This window comes from Octopus sinensis, linkage group LG1 (genome assembly GCF_006345805.1).
Source record: "Octopus sinensis linkage group LG1, ASM634580v1, whole genome shotgun sequence".
Lineage (NCBI taxonomy): Eukaryota > Metazoa > Mollusca > Cephalopoda > Octopoda > Octopodidae > Octopus > Octopus sinensis.
Window position 1 is genome coordinate 192,851,558 of NC_042997.1, and position 17,621 is coordinate 192,869,178.

Sequence of the window (17,621 nt, forward strand, 5' to 3'; positions counted from 1 at the left end):
GTGTTTATTGAGAACTATATTATCAGATGTGTCCTTATATTTAAGGTAGTGTTAAGAGGTGATTTGTGGGAGATTTGGCTGCTGTTTCTGGCACTGTTGGTTCCTGAAGCTGAGTCGGATCTGCAATGTATCATGTATACACATAGCAGAACACCTAAAATTTGCTGCTCTTGGAGAGCTTGCAAAGGCTATGGACTCAGGAGCCCTTTCCTCAGATCTAGCTAAGAAAATAAGAAGCTGGTGTACTCTTTAGCACCATGTTGCATTGTGAGCCGGATCAATTGGGAAAAGGTGGGAAAATCCTTGAGCTAAGGCTGTTTAGTTATCTCCCTTTATTTTCTTGGTTCAAATCCTGCAGCTGTTGATTTTACAGCTCATACTTCCATATCGTGGAGGCACAATGGCCCAATGGTTAGGGCAGCGGACTCGCGGTTGTAGGATCGCGGTTTCGATTCCCAGACCAGGCGCTGTGAGTGTTTATTGAGTGAAAAAACCTAATGCACCACGAGGCTCCGGCAGTGGGTGGTGGCGATCCCTGCTGTACTCTTTCGCCACAACTTTCTCTCACTCTTTCTTCTGTTGGCCTGCTCGCTTAGCCAGCGGGGTGGCGTTATTTGAGGGCTAACACATTGTGAAGCGCATTGTGACCAGCGATGTGTAGCAACATCTGATAGCCTGGTCGGTCACGGTGATCACTTCCATATAAATACAATAATCCCTCGACTATTGCGGGTGTTATGTTCCAAAACCACCCTGCAATGGGTGAAAATCCATGAAGTAGAAATAGTACTGAACTGTATATTTTTTTCCATTATTTTTATAATTTGTAAATATTTATTTTATTACAAATGCAAATTAACCCCACGGAGGAATCGATGAAAACTTTAATAATAAACCGTGATATGGCGAGGGATTACTTTACATGACATAAATGCTGTCAAGTATTTGGGTTCAGTTTGACCCCCACAAACCCCAAAATATGTGGCCCTGTATTTGTGTTAATCATTTTATTTCATCATCAGGAATATAAAAATATATTAAATTTCAAATATCTTTCCTTTTTTTTTTTTTTTTGCTTTTTCATTGAAATTTACATAAAGCAGTTTTGTTATCATGATAATGATATCTCGTTATCATTAATGATATACTATTATCATTAATGAGAAATTAGAAACCGTTTTCTTTCTCTTTTTTTCTGTTCCCCCTGCTCTCTCTCTCTCTCTCTCTCTCTCTCACACACACACACTCATTTGCTTTTAGAACATTTTGAAATTCATCACCATCATTTTCTGCATTCCTCAGTCTCTTTGTGTGTCTGTGTAATCTAAATTTCATTCTGTATTCATATCTCTATTTTTCCATCACATCTGTCCTCATTCACTCTCTCTCCAAAAAAAAAAATGTAATTTTTACTCTGTGCATATAAAACAGAAAATAAGAAGAGGGAAAATGTGTTGATTTCTTTGTAATATGTTTGATTTAATCTACAAGTTTTATTTATTTATATATATATGTATATGTTTTTTTTTTTTTTTTGAGCGCAACACATTTTTCTGTTGCTCTCATAGTAAATTATTTAATATGAAATCTCCAAAGGATTTGCAGGAGTAACATTTTGTTCATGGAAATTTTTTATTTATATTTATTTTTTTTTACATATCATTCTATCTTCTGTTTCATTTCTTACTCTTTATTTCATTGCATATTAATCTTTTTTCTCCCTCATTTCTTGTTCTAAAGAAAACAGTCATGAGCAAGTATATTATTATCATAGTATATTTCAATGATTTTTTTATTTTCAATTGTAATAATTTCCATTTTAATTATTAACGCTTTCTTTAATGTTATCCCCAGGTAAGAAATCAAATGACAGCTCACCACGAGGTGGCGGAGGTTTTCCTCCAAACAAAATTGGAGGCATGGCTGGCGAGTTATTCCCTGGAGGAATACCAAAATTTGCAAACAAAGGTCAAAAACAGAGAATACCAGCAGGTAAGGTTTTAATAACTTAAGGATCTAGTCATGTTAACAATATATCAGTATGTATGCTTGCATCTCCAAAAATAGCCATCATCGTTGTCATCACTTAATATCCATTTTCCATGCTGGCATCAGTTGAACAGTTTGACAGGAGTTGGCAAGGCCAGGGGCCGCATCAGGTTTCATAGTTTAGGCTTGGTTTCTACAACTGAATATCCTTCCTAGCACCAACCATTTTGCAGAGTGGACAGAGCATTTTTTGTGGCACTAGCACCAGTGCTTTTTGCATGGCACCATCACCAGTGCTTTTCACATGGTACCATCACCAGTTCTTTTCACATGGTACCATCACCAGTTCTTTTTACATGGTACCATCACCAGTTCTTTTCACATGGTACCATCACCAGTGCTTTTCACATGGTACCATCACCAGTGCTTTTCACATGGTACCATCACCAGTGCCTTTCACATGGGACAATCACCAGTGCCTTTCACATGGGACCATCACCAGTGCCTTTCACATGGGACCATCACCAGTTCTTTTCACATGGTACCATCACCAGTGCCTTTCACATGGGACCATCACCAGTGCTTTTCACATGGTACCATCACCAGTTCTTTTCACATGGTACCATCACCAGTGCTTTTCACATGGTACCATCAGCAGTGCTTTTCACATGGTACCATCACCAGTTCTTTTCACATGGTACCATCACCAGTGCCTTTCACATGGTACCATCACCAGTTCTTTTCACATGGTACCATCACCAGTGCCTTTCACATGGTACCATCACCAGTTCTTTTCACATGGTACCATCACCAGTGCTTTTTGCATGGTACCATCACCAGTTCTTTTCACATGGTACCATCACCAGTTCTTTTCACATGGCTCCATCACCAGTGCTTTTTATGTGACACCAATATATCACAGGTATGGCTATGTAGTTGAGAAGCTAACTTTGCAAGAACATGGTTTTCAGTTGAGTCTTCATTGCATGGCATCTTGGCCAAGTGTCTTCGATTACAGCTTTAAAATGGCTAATACCTTCAGTTTGACCTTGATATGTGAAAACTTGGGCAAGTGTCTTCTATAGCCTCAGGTTAACCAACTCCTTGTGAATGAACTTTGGTGAATGGGGACTGTGCGTAAGACCATCGCATGTGCACATGCACATCAACACTTCTTGCGACTAGCAGTGATGTTTATATCCTCCGTAGGCAAACACTGACCATGACAGTAACTGATGATCAATTTACTCATCTGTTTTGACATTGCTTGCAGAAATAAGTGGGCAAGGAGTTTGTTTGGAGGAAGGACTAGTTTAACATGGATCTAGCAAGTAAGATACAATAAAGTGCTGGGAAACTGGCTGAGAGATGGTCCTGGGTGGAGAGGATATGTGACAAGCTCTTCATTGTAGTTCTTGTGGAGAAGTGTGGCCTTGTGGCCAGAGTATTCAGCTCACAATCATTAGTCATGAGTTCAATTCCCAACAGCACACTGTGTCCTTGAGCAAGACTCTTTATTTCATGTTGCTCCACTCCACTGGCAAAAATGAATTGTACCTGTATTTCAAAGGGCAAACCTTGTTACACTGTGTCATGCTAAATCTCCCTGAGATGATTACATTAAGAGTACTCATGTCGGTGGAGTGCTCAGCCACTTGCTCGTTAATTTCATGAGCAGGCTGTTCCATTAATCAGATCAACTAGAACCCTCATTATTGTAACCGACAAAGTGCCAGTTTAGCCCTGGGTCAACTCAGATTAAGTAGATCTATGATTAAAGACATACAAGCAATGATCTTCTCATCTTTTTTTTAGGGGTTTGTAGGACTATATTATTTAATATGATGGACTTCCCCACAGTTTCATAACCTACAGAGCACCAGTTCTTTGTAGTTTATGTGGTTTGTTGTGAGAGATTGAGGACCTAGGCAGGGCTGGCATTTATGCATTATTGATCTAGAGTACACGTCTTGTACTCCACATATGCATTTTGTTTCTTTCCTTATCATCTATGTGTCCTGTGCCTGTTGTAATAATAATAATGAAATTATTGTATATAGTGCTCAGGTGTGCTACAACTCATCAAAGGTGCACGTAAAGTACATAGAATTATGTATAAAAGTCAGGAAAGGGAACAGTGTAAGAGTCATGATATACGTATGTGCATGTATATGGATGGGGTGGATATCGGATGTAGTGTTGGTGAATTTCAGGAAGCATGGAGATTTTAAAGGATGTAATGTCTCAGCAACTAATAACTGATGCAGGTAGTTTGTTCCATACTTCAACAACTCTGAGTATGAAAAAAATTTTTCCAAACGTCGGCCTTTACCTGGGATGTGGTCAGTCCACTTATGCATACCTTCCCTTCTTAGGACACAAAACTCTGCTTGCGAAGACCTGTTGAGGCAAGTGAAATTGAAATCGATCAAAAATCAATGGAAATTGTAGCCGTGATACCAGTGCCGGTGGCACGTAAAAACCCACCAACCAATCGTGGTCGTTGCCAGCCCTGCCTGGCATCTGTGCCGGTGGCACGTAAAAAGCACCCACTACACTCACGGAGTGGTTGGCGTTAGGAAGGGCATCCAGCTGTAGAAACATTGCCAGATCAGACTGGGCCTGGTGCAGCCTCCATGGTTTCCCAGACCCCGGTCGAACCGTCCAACCCATGCTAGCATGAAAAACGGATGTTAAACGATGATGATGATGATGATGATGGGAGATGTGCTGTCTTCTGACTTCATAGAGGTGCTGCTCTTAGTAATTCATCTTCTATGCATGTGTGATAGCTCTTTATGCTGTTGAATATAATGCTTTGACATTCTTGTTTTATGTTGATGACTAGTATACGGGTAAACAGTTTATGTATCATACCTATCTTTTACTTGTTTCAGTCATTGAACTGTGGCCAAGCGAGGGCACTGCCTTGAAGGGTTCTTGTTAACCAGATTGACCATAGCACTTAAGTCTGACATTTATTGATATCCTTTGCTGAACCTCTAAGTAAACAAACCAGTACCATGTCAAATGGCAGTGGGGGACATACATACACATACACACACGTGGATTATGATGGGTTTCCACACAGTTTCCATCTACCAGATTGATTTAGTGCCGCTGGACTGCCTCCTGTGCAGGTGGCACGTAAAAAGCACCATTTGGGCATGGCCGTTGCCAGTACCACCAAACTGGCCCTTGTGCCTGTGGCACGTAAAAGCACCCGCTACACTCTCAGAGTGATTGGCGTTAGGAAGGGCATCCAGCTGTAGAAACTCTGCCAGATCAGATTGGAGTCTGGTTCGCCAGACAACCCATGCTAGCAGGGAAAGCGGACGTTAAATGCTGATGATGATGATGATAATCAGCCCAAGGACTGAACCTAAAACCATGTAATTGTGGTTGAAAAGTGAGTTTCTTAAGCATACAGCCATGCCTGTCAAAATACTCAGATACTATTTCTAAGACAGAAATAGTATTTATTTCTGTCTTGTAAGGCATCATTAGTCATTTGACTTCAACCTTTGAAGTTTGAGTATATTCCAGTTCTGACAAGGAAACCTAACTTTTGTGGTGCAATTTTGAGGTTGATGTGGATTCACCGAAAGAGACTCTTGTTTGACCCTGCATCACCTATTCACTAACCTCAGACATAGCTAGGACTGCATTATCTGATATGTCCTTCCATTTGTATGGTGGTAGATCTGATTTGAAGGAGATTTGATTTCCATTTCTAGCAGGGCTCTCTCTCCCATTAGCTCAACCATAGGAGGTTGCTGGAAATAGTAAAAGGTAGCTTGTGGTAAGATGTGATGATCTCTCTTTACTCTTTTACTCTTTTCCGTGTTTCAGTCATTTGACTGTGGCCATGCTGGAGCACTGCCTTTAGTCGAGCAAATTGACCCCAGGACTTATTCTTTGTAAGCCTAATACTTATTCTATCGGTCTCTTTTGCCGAACTGCTAAGTTACGGGGACGTAAACACACCAGCATCGGTTGTCAAGTGATGTTGGGGGGGACAAACACAGACACACAAACACACACACACACACATATATAAATATACATATATACGACAGGCTTCTTTCAGTTTCTGTCTACCAAATCCATTTACAAGGCTTTGGTCGGCCCGAGGCTATAGTAGAAGACACTTGCCCAAGGTGCCACACAGTGGAACTGAACCCAGAACTATGTTGTTCGTAAGCAAGCTACTTACCTCACAGCCACTCCAGCACCTGAGTATTTATAAAAAGAAAAGAAAAAAAGGCAACATATGAGTTGGCAACCATTGTATCTGTGCCAGAATCAACTCATTAGCTTTCAGATTATTCTGTCAAATGTAATGCTTATTTATTCACATAGCTTTGAATTAATCATCTTGTAGCTTTGAAAATTTGATGATGTGATTGCTTAGCTTTAGAATGGAATTGTAAGGTATGTATGAGGAATTGGATCTGGGTAGTTTGAGAGTGTGTGTGTGTATGTATATAATAACAATAATAATGAAATTATTGTGTATAGTGCTCAGGTGCACTACAACACATCAAAGGTGGATGTACGGTACATAGAATTATGTACAAAAGTCAGGAAGGTACTATGTACTGTACTGGCACCTTCGATGTGTTGTAGTGCACCAGAGCACTATACACAATATATATATACATACACACAACAGGCGACGCAACGATCACATTACTGCGTCGCCTTACTAGCACTTGTGTTGGTGGTATGTGAAGCATTCGAGCAAGGTCATCACCAGTGCCGCTGGACTGGCTCCTGTGCAGGTGACACATAAAAGCATCCACTACACTCTCGGAGTGGTTGGCGTTAGGAAGGGCATCCAGCTGTAGAAACTCTGCCAGATCAGATTGGAGTCTGGTTTGCCAGATCTCAGTCAAATCATCCAACCCATGTTAGCATGGAAGGCAGACGTTAAATGATGAAGAACAGGTTTCTTTCAGTTTCTATCAAATCTTCTCCCAAGGCTTTTTGTCAACTTGGGGCTATAATAGAAAACTTAACCCCGCACCTGAAATTGCTGGCCTTGTGCCAAAATTTGAAATTATTATTAATTTGGGGTTTGGTTCATAAATTAACATGAAATTTTTGTGAAAGGTTTTAATTTCAATAACTTCAAAACTAGAAGGTTTTATCAAAGGACCAGGGTCATTATCAGGTGAGCTGGTATCAAAAGGGCTGAAAACCTGTAACATTTTCTTCTTCAGTTTCAGAAAAATGGTTGTCATGATTTTGAAATTTTCCTTTTTTTCTGTATCAGGTAATTCATCTCCAAAACCGGTGCGCTTACCAAATGGACCTACCAATCCGACTGATTTCAGATCCCAACTCAATAAAAATGTATCAAACGGTGGCTCGGTGATCAATGATAACAAGACTTTGCCACAACGGAACGTACCTGCAACTCGTAAATTTCAGCCTCCAACTCCTCATCCTGTAAACACTAGCAATGACATCAACAGCAACATCACCAACAATAACCACTCTGTTAATGTTAATACAACCCCCAGCCCATCGCAACACACTGCTGGTGGCATTGCAATGAACGTTGGCGGAGGACGTCGGATGCCAGGATCACATCCGCCTCCACCTCCCCCACCACCTCCAGGTCGTCCTCCCTCTCTGCCCAACAACCGAACACCAAATAAAAACCGGCCATCCAGCATGATTGGAAGGCCTTTACCTCCACCTCCAACATTATCTTCCTCCTCCTCCTCGTCCTCTTCAAGCTCTTCCTTAAACCGAGCCCAGCCTCCACCACCACCACCACCACCCACACGAGGTCCACCACTCCCTCCTGAAAGGGTAGCCAGTAGCAGTGGGACACTACCAAGGTCAAAACCTCCAGCTCAGAGGCCTCCTCCTCCACCTCCTACAAGACCACCTGCAGGCCCTTCCCGGGTAATGATCCAAAGTCAAGAAGGCCCAAGTCCTCCACAGCGAACATCAAGTAATCTTAGTTCGAGCAGCAACATGAGCATGGGTAAGTTTGCTTTTAACCTTAACCCTTTCGTTATTGTATTTATTTTGAGATGCTCTGTGTTTCTTTCAATTATTTCAAATATAACAAAGAATTTAGTAAAATAACTTAGCTATCATTAAGCTTGTGTTAGGAGGATTATTATAATAATAATAATAATAATGAAATTATTGTATACAGTGCTCAGGTGCACCACAACTTGTCAAAAGTGCATATAAAGAATATGCAGTAATGTACAAATGCCTGGGAAGTGAACAGTGTATGAGTCAGATACATGCTTGCGTGTGTATGGAGGGGAGAAAATCAGGTGTAGTGTTGGCGAATCTCAGGAAGCATGGAAGTTTTGAAGGATGCAGTGCTCCGACAACTAACAACTGATGCCAGCAGTCTGTTCCATGCTTCAGCAACTCTTAGCATGAAAAAATGTTTCCGAAAGTCAAGGGAGCTGTGCTGTTTTCTGACTTTGTGAACATGTCCACGGGTGTTAGACATATGGAGTTTGAAAAGGTGCTCAGAGTTATTGTTAGTAAGATGGTTAATAATTTTATGGGTGCCAGACGTCGGAGTTTCAATGTATCCATGCCCAGGGAAGTAAGGCATTCAGAATATGGCAAATGCCTGATGTACGGTATTTTTATTCAAAACTTATGGAAATATGGCAAATGCCTGATGTACGGTATTCTCTTGGCTGCACAAGGTTTGGTGAAAGATTTTTATTCAAAACTTATGGAAATAAGACATTTGTACTACAGAGCCAGATCCGGTTTCAGCTGGGTTAATCTTTTGTTGATGAATTTATTAGTTTCTGCTTTTATGTAATTCAACTTCTTTCACTTTGTTTCAGAGACAGTCTTACTTTAATTATTTGCTTTTGATGCTTTATAATCTGAGGTTTCTTGAAAAATAATGTTGAGAAGAATTATTTATTTTATAATGTTTGGTTACTGTTTTTAAAGAAAATATCTTGTGAGAGAGTCAAAACAAAAAACAAAAAAAAAGCTTACAAATCTGTTTGTCATTTTGAAATATTTCAAAATACCTTGCAGTTGAATGCCAGTCAGTTCTGTTAACCCTTTCGTTACTGTATTTATTTTGAGATGCTCTGTGTTTCTTTCAATTATTTTAAATATAACAAAGAATTTAGTAAAATAACTTAGTTACCATTAAGCTAGTGTTAGGAACATAAATTGTGACTAAATTGTGACTGGCTTCCGTGCCGGTGGCACGTAAATTGCACCAATCCGACCGTGGCCGTTGCCAGCCTCGCCTGGCACGTAAAAAGCACCCACTACACTCACGGAGTGGTTGGCATTAGGAAGGGCATCCAGCTGTAGAAACATTGCCAGATAAGACTCTTTTGCCGAACCACTAAGTTACAGGGACATAAACACACCCCTATTGGTTGTCGAGCGATGTTGGGGGGACAAACACAGACACACAAACATATACACACACATACACATATATACATATATATGACAGGCTTCTTTCAGTTTCCATCTACCAAATCCACTCACAAGACTTTGGTCATCATCATCATCATCATCGTTTAACGTCCGTTCTCCATGCTAGCATGGGTTGGACGGTTCGACCGGGGATCTGGGAAGCCAGAAGGCTGCACCAGGCTCCAGTCTTATCTGGCAGTGTTTCTACAGCTGGATGCCCTTCCTAACGCCAACCACTCCGTGAGTGTAGTGGGTGCTTTTTACGTGCCACCTGCACAGGTGCCAGGCGAGGCTGGCAACGGCCACGGTCGGATTGGTGTATTTTATGTGCCACCGACACGGAAGCCAGATGAGGCGAAGCTGGCATCGGCCACGAGTCGGATAGTGCTTTTTACGTACCACCAGACCAGGGATCCTGGCTGGTTCAATTCGATGTCCGTGACTATAGTAGAAGACACTTGCCCAAGATTGGTGGCAGTTTTCTCTGCTGCTGTGCGTATCACATGATGAAGGGTCATCACAAACAGTGAGATACTGTCATTCAACCCATCCCAGTATGGGAAAAAATAACTATAAAATAACGATATGGTGAACCACTAGGTACTTTGATGAAATTTCTTAATGATGAGCTCATTATTTAGAATTCTTGTTGAAATGCAAATGACCAGAGTGATTATGAATACTTGGTTGTGCTATATGTAGCCTTGCAATTTATCATCAGCCCTTAGTTTAATTCCAAGAGCACTTACACATCAATAATATCCCTTTCACCCACTCCCCAGTGACTACTAGAAAACACACAATTTTCTCTCTTTTCCCTCTCTTTTCATATCCACTCTGATTATCGGAATATGAAAGTCAAATAACTAGATATGAGGTGCCAGCTGTCACAGCCATTAATATCTCTTGCTTTTTGGTATTAAGTAGTTTTCAACTTCTCACCTATGTACACTATGTATGGATATATATATATATATGTGTGTGTGTATGTGTGCATGCATGTATACACACGCACATTATATACTCTATCGAAACTCACTTTACAAAATTTTAAATAATATATTTATTCTTTTTTATATCTTATAAAAATGAATTTCTGTTTCTTTATTGGAGAATTTTGTTTCCAAATTTCACTATTATCATCATCATCATCCTCATTGTCGTCGTCAAACCAGCAACCTGGCAGAGTCATTAATTAGCATGTTGAGCGAAATGCTTAGTGGTATTTCGTCTGCTGCTATGTTCTGATTTCAAATTCCGCCAAGGTCAATATTTGCCTTTCATCCTTTTGGGGTCAATAAAATAAATACCAGTCAAGCAATAGGGTTGATGTGATCGATTGTCCCCCTCCCCACAAAAATCCAGTCCTTGTGCCTATAGTAGAAAGGATTATTATTATTATTATTATTTAGGTGGCAAGCTGGCAGAATCATTAGCACGCTGGACGAAATGCTTAGCAGTATTTTGCCCATCACTACGCTCTGAGTTCAAATTCCACCAATGTCGACTTTGCCTTTCATCCTTTTGGGGTCAATAAATAGAGTACCAGTGAAACACTGCGGTCAATATAATCAACTAGTTCACTCCCATCAAATTTCAGGCCTTATGCCTATAGTAGAAAGGATTATTACTGTTATTATTATTATTATTATTATAGTGCAGAATAAAATGTCGAAAATCAATTTTTATCAACCAACATTTTTTCTACTTATACTACATGTTATTTTCCAATCTCAGTAAATTTTAACATAAACCAAGTTATTTCCCTTGAAATGGGTAAAGCTTTCAATTTTGTTTCGCTATCATTCAAGAGATCACTAACTAGATGGATTTAAAGCTTCATAACTAGTTGCTTATAATTCTGGTATACCTTTGTACTCGGTCAGTTTTCTCACTCTCTTCCATCTATAAAAGCCTTGTTTGTATGTCATCATCATCATCGTTTAACATCCGCTTTCCATGCTATCCTGGGTTGGACGATTTCACTGAGGACTGGCAAACCAGATGGCTGCACCAGGCTCCACTCTTGATCTGGCAGGGTTTCTACAGCTGGATGCCCTTCCTAACGCCAACCACTCTGAGAGCGTAGTGGGTGCTTTTACGTGCCACCGGCATGGGGGCCAGTCAGGCGGTACTGGCATTGACCTCACTCGAATCTTTCTACACATCCCACTGGCACAGGTGTCAGTAAGGCGATGCTGGTAATGATCACACTTGAATGGTACCTTTTACCTGCCGCCGGCATGGAAGCCAGTTAGCTGCTCTGGCAATGATCATGCTCAGATTGGTGCTCCTATCACCCTACTAGCACGGGGCTCAAGTGCCAGTAAGGCGACGCTGGTAACGATCACACTCGAATAGTGCCTTTTATGTGCCACTGGCATGGGCAGTAACTTTTCCTGAACATCCTCCAGGAATGGACATCTTTGACAAACAGTACAATAAATGTTTGATGTGATTTCATTCAACAGCACAAAATCCATTTACTAAGCATGTCAGTGAACGTAAACTCATGTCATAGTCTGTTCTACTTGTGAGAAGAAATACAATTCACCTCATTCTTTACAAATGCCAAATCTTTCTATATATGACAATCTCCTTTAAAGGCTACAGACTCCACCTAGCCAAGACCACATTACAAAGGTTTAATTTCCTCTTCATAGCCAGGTGAAACGGTAGCAATGAACAGCTGGCCCTCCAGCATTACAGTATTGATTGCATACATAGGAGAGGACACCACCAAAACACACACACACACACACACACACACACACTTAGATAAATTCAATGCCATCTCTTTTATAAACAATGAGAATTATAAACAAATGAATTGCTAGAGAGAACCTAAAGGGGTCTGTGGCCCATGTGTTCTTGGTGATCCATTATACCCATAATCCAAGCACTTTACTTTCAAGGCCTAAGTCCACCTTGCTCTGAGTATAAATACTGCTCGGTGGTTCAATTCGGGGACACCACTGCAGGAACAAAATGACTTGCAAGTGACATTTGTTCCACCCCTCTGTGATCTGAGTTCAGACCTTGTCAAAATCAACATTGCATTTCTCCCTTTCAGGGTCACCAAAAGAAAAAGTGTTAATCCAGGACTGTGGATTGACTCAACTATTAGAGGATCAGGCAAGATGCTTTGCCCTATCGCTTCCAGTCCTTTGTATTCTGACAGCAGCACTTGCTACAACATTGGTGCAAGGCTGTGTCAGTCCAAGTTGGTGGCCTTTCCCCTGTATAGACATCAGTGGCATAGACAGGAAAGATTTTTGAGAACATGCATGGTCAACATTCTGCACTCACATGAGTTAGAGAGACAGTATTGTCTGTTGTCATTTCCATTGACAAATCGTCCTTTTGCTCTGCACATTTGAAGACAAATGGAATGGAAACTTTGTTGCTTGATAAAACAGATATGGGTTAGTAGCAGGAAAACTGTAAAACAATGCCTTAAGTATATGTATTCATCTAACCCATGCTAACACAGAAAAACAAAGGAATATATATAGTCCTAGCACCTGTGCCATTGGCATATGTAAAAAGATTCAAGCGAGGTTGTTGCCAGTACCACCTGACTGGCCCCCGTGCTGGTGGCACGTAAAAGCACCCACTACACTCTTGGAGTGGTTGGCATTAGGAAGGGCATCGAGCTGTAGAAACACTGCCAGATCAAGACTGGAGCCTGGTGCAGCCATCTGGTTTGCCAGCCCTCAGTCAAACCGTCCAACCCATGCTAGCATGGAAAGAGGACGTTAAACAATGGTGATGATGATGATGATGGGTGTGGTTGTGTGGTTGAGATTATTTCCCGACCATATGGTTCCTGGTTCAATGCCACTGTGTGACACCTCAGGCAAGTGTCTTTTTCTGTAGCCCCAGGCTGACCAAAGCCTTGTGAGTGATTTTTCTAGATGGAAACTGAAAGAAGCTCATCATATGTGTGTATGTGTATCATTTGGTGTCTCCTTGTCTTGTCATAAAAACATGTTTGGCCATAGGGAAATATTGCCTTACTCAGTAACTGGTGAGGGTTGGTGACAGGAGGGGCATCTAGCTGTAGAAAATCTGCTCTCATCAAAACGTCCAACCCATGCCAGCATGGAAAACAGACATTAAATGATGATGATGGTTGATATATATATATATATATATATCCCTCTCTCTTTCGGAGAGGCACAAGCAGCTACATGCACATATACATACACGGCAGTAACTTCCGCCTACCAAATTCTATCACAAAGCTTCGGTTGGCCCGGGGCTATAGCAGAAGACGCTTGCCCAAAGTGCCATGCGGTGGGACTGAACCTGAAACCATGTAGCTAGAAACCAAGCTCCCTACCACACAGCCATGATGATGATGATGATATATATATATATAAAAATTAAATGAATATAAAATTAGCTTAGTTATGACCTTGTTATATTTTCTCTTAGGCATCACACATTTATTAAATATTCCACATTTTCTGTATTCAACCACAAGGCCTTTTATTTACTTATCCATTACGTATTTATTCAATATATCTTTTATTTACTACAACTTGTTTACTGTAATGAGCTATAATTTTTGTTTACATAGCTGTTGATTGTTTATATATACATTGCATCCAGTTTTATTTACTTAACAGTAAACTGTTCATTTACTGTAACCTGCTTATTCTTCATATGTAACTATGCTCCATTTTAATTATTTCAATATGTTTCATTTGCTTAATTATGACCTGTTTTACTTACATACATCTGACCTGTTTTCTTCTAGTTCCTCTTGAATATATCCTCTTTAATATTTTGTCATCATCATAATGTTATTGTCCAGTTTTCCTTGCTTGCATAAGTCAGACATTGAGGTAGATTTTCTGCTGTCAATACTCACCTGTTTCCAAATCAGGTAATATTTCCCCCATGGCTAGACATGTTTTCACAGAAAACCAGTGATGAATGACAATGTTTATATTATGCAATATCAAGACAAAGAAAAATAAGCATACGAGCATACACACACACATACAATGAGCTTCTTTCAGTTTCTGTTGACCAAATCCTCCCACAAGTCTTTGGTCAGCCCAGGGCTATACTAGAAGACATTTTTTGAAGGTGTCAGTAGGACTGAACCCAAAGCAGTCTGGCTGGGAAGCCAACTTCCTAACTACACAGCCATGCCTGCACTAACTCCTCCTCTGAATTTGGAGCAACTAATTTGTGTCACACCAACAGGATATATTTGTCAATAGATACCATCTTGCTAAATCACTGTCATGGGACATATCAAATGTACAGTCCTCTTTCCATGACTCACTTGATTTTTCTGAAACTAATCTATGCTTAAGGCAGCAAGTTGATAGAACCATTAGCATACCAGGCAGAATGCTTAGCAGTATTTTGTCGGTCTCAACATTCTGAGTTCAAATTTCGCCAAAGTTGACTTTGCCTTTCATCATTTTGTGGTTGATAAAATAAGAGTACCAGTTGAGCGCTGGGGTTGATGTAATTGATTTAACTACTCCTGGGTATGAGTATAAAGGTGGGGCAAAAAATTGCATCCTTCTTATTTCTTTATTGCCCACAAGGGGCTAAACATAGAGGGGACAAACAAGGACAGACAAAGGGATTAAGTCAATTACATCGATCCCCAGTGCGTAACTGGTATTTATTTATCGACCCCAAAAGGATGGAAGGCAAAGTCGACCTCGGCGGAATTTGAACTCAGAACGTAACGGCAGACGAAATATTGCTAAGCATTTCGCCCAGTGTGCTAACGATTCTGCATCCTTCTGTCAATCCATGTTGAGCCAGTGTAACAGAGTAGGCTCATCAAACCAATATGATCTCATGTTCAAATTCACAGCCTAGACATCAGACCATGGTTGGTGGAGAGAGCATGCTGTGGCCCTCATTCTGCAGTGAACTGAATATGGGCAGTCCAATCCTAATCCGAATCTGTGTTTACATAATAAATGTGGCTACATTATCTCACTGAAGTCAGCACTTGTTTCTGTTGCTTCAACCTTCTTTATTTGCTGTATCTTTACATTGTTAGAGTTGTCTAAACTTAAAAACCTTTTAGTTGCAATCCCTGTCCCATTCACTTACATAATTCTTTTTTTAATCCCACATTACCCTTAATCTCTCACTTGATTTCTAAAGATTTGGAGCAGTATACTTCATCACAGGCCTATGAAACAGCATCTACACATTTGCTTAAACCACTAGAAACAGCAGCTAAATCTCTCTCAAACAACACCTTTATGAAACATGCAAGGACGCATTGGATGATGGAATCCTAAATAGATTATACCTAAAAATAAAATGACGGGTGGCTTGGTCTAGGCTGGAATTATCATGATCTCATCATTGTTTAACATCTGCCTTCCATTCTAGTATGGGTGAGATGGTTTCACAAGAGCCAGCAGGCAGAAGCCTGCACCAGACTTCTGTGACTGTTTTGGCAGGGTTTTTACAGCTGGATGCCCTTCCTAACAGTAACCACTTTGCAGAGTGGAATGTTTAAAATATTAAGTCTGTTCATCCAGTGTTGATCTTTAAGGGGATTGTTTTGTAGGTAGACATTATTATTATGGCTGTGTAGTTAAGAAGCTCACTTCTCAACCATGTGGTCTCAAGTTCTGTCCCACTGTGTAGCACCTTGGGCAAGGGTCTTCAATGTTGCCCCCAGAATTGAACAGACTGAAAATGAAAGAAGACTCTGTGTGCGTGTGTGTATGTACTTTTGTCTTGACATCATGTGATGGTTTTAAACAAGCATCACTGTCATACAAGCATTATTACCTTGCTTGGAAGCAGGTAAGAGTTGGTGACAGGAAGGGCACCCAACTGTAAAAACCTGCCTCAACGAATTCCGTCTGACCCATGCTAGCATGGAGAAGTGGACATTAAATCATATTTGTATGTCCCACCAATCACTTGTCTTGTTTTATTGGCAATCTTATTTGGTCAAGCTTATTTGGATTCCTTTGACTCTGGTCATTCACCCATCACATGAAATAGTTCTTCTGTGACTGAACAATGCATATCTTTGCTGAGTGACCAATGCTATTGCTACTATGTTATCTACCCATCAACTAAACAAAGCTAGTCTCAAGAACAAGCTGCTATTTATTCTGATAGTTTGCATCAGCATGAAATAAAAACAGCAAAATTGCATGTTTGAGAGACAAAATGATAGTTAGGCTTCATGTATTGCCCTTTGTTAAAGATGGGGAATAAAGAAAACATTTGTATGTTCATTTTCAAAAAACATTTCACCAGAGATTTTCGTGGTCTTCTATAAACATGTGATCTGCTGCAATATCCATAGTCCATGGTACTGTAACGTACAATCTGCTACTAAGACCTTACTTGATATTGATTATTAAGGCAAATCAACAAAGACTCTATCTGACCTGATCTAATAAAAAGGTAATCAACAAATGCTGAAATTTTAATCCCCCTAAAGTTCAAACCAATATCACTAGACTTAGCACAGTTTTCTCTCTCTAATGCAATTGAAAGATTTTGGTAGAGGTATGACATTAACAGAAGACATTACTCTCTTTACTCTTTTACTCGTTTCAGTCATTTGACTGTGACCATGCTGGAGCACCACCTTTAGTTGAGCAAATCGACCCCAGGACTTATTCTTTGTTAGCCTAATACTTATTCTGTCGGTCTCTTTTGCTGAACTGCTAAGTTACAGGGATGTAAACACACCAACATTGGTTGTCAAGCGGTGTTGGAGGGACAAATACAGACACACAAACATATACACACACATGCATATATATATACGACGGGCTTCTTTCAGTTTCCGTCTATCAAATCCACTCACAAGGCTTTGGTCGGCCCGAGGCTATAGTAGAAGACACTTGCCCAAGGTGCCACGCAGTGGGACTGAACCTGGAACCATGGTTGTCCAGTAGTGGTGGAGGACAAACACAGACACAAAGGCACACACACACACATACACATAAATCAGGCTATAGTAGAAGACACTTGCCCAAGGTGCCATGCAGTAGAACTGAACCTGGAACCACGTGGTTGGGAAGCAAACTTTTTACCACACAGCCACCAGTTCTGATCATTTACTAACCAAATCTTAAATGTCACCTACAATAGATTACTGCTAACTTACTGGGGACATAGGTCATTCACCTGATTTACTCATTAATATGGTATAACACTGGCAG

At 40.5% G+C, this 17,621-nt stretch overlaps 1 protein-coding gene across 2 annotated transcripts in view; it reads left to right on the forward strand.

The window, feature by feature from the left end:
* Positions 1–17,621, forward strand: part of LOC115209769 (GATA zinc finger domain-containing protein 7) — a 162,560-nt gene that overhangs the window by 126,685 nt on the left and 18,254 nt on the right. For both annotated transcript variants that reach the window (XM_036507973.1, XM_036507975.1), the window contains exons 8-9: positions 1,855–1,992; positions 7,268–7,990. In XM_036507973.1, coding sequence (XP_036363866.1) covers positions 1,855–1,992; positions 7,268–7,990 — 861 coding nt within the window. The remainder of the gene's footprint in view (positions 1–1,854; positions 1,993–7,267; positions 7,991–17,621) is intronic.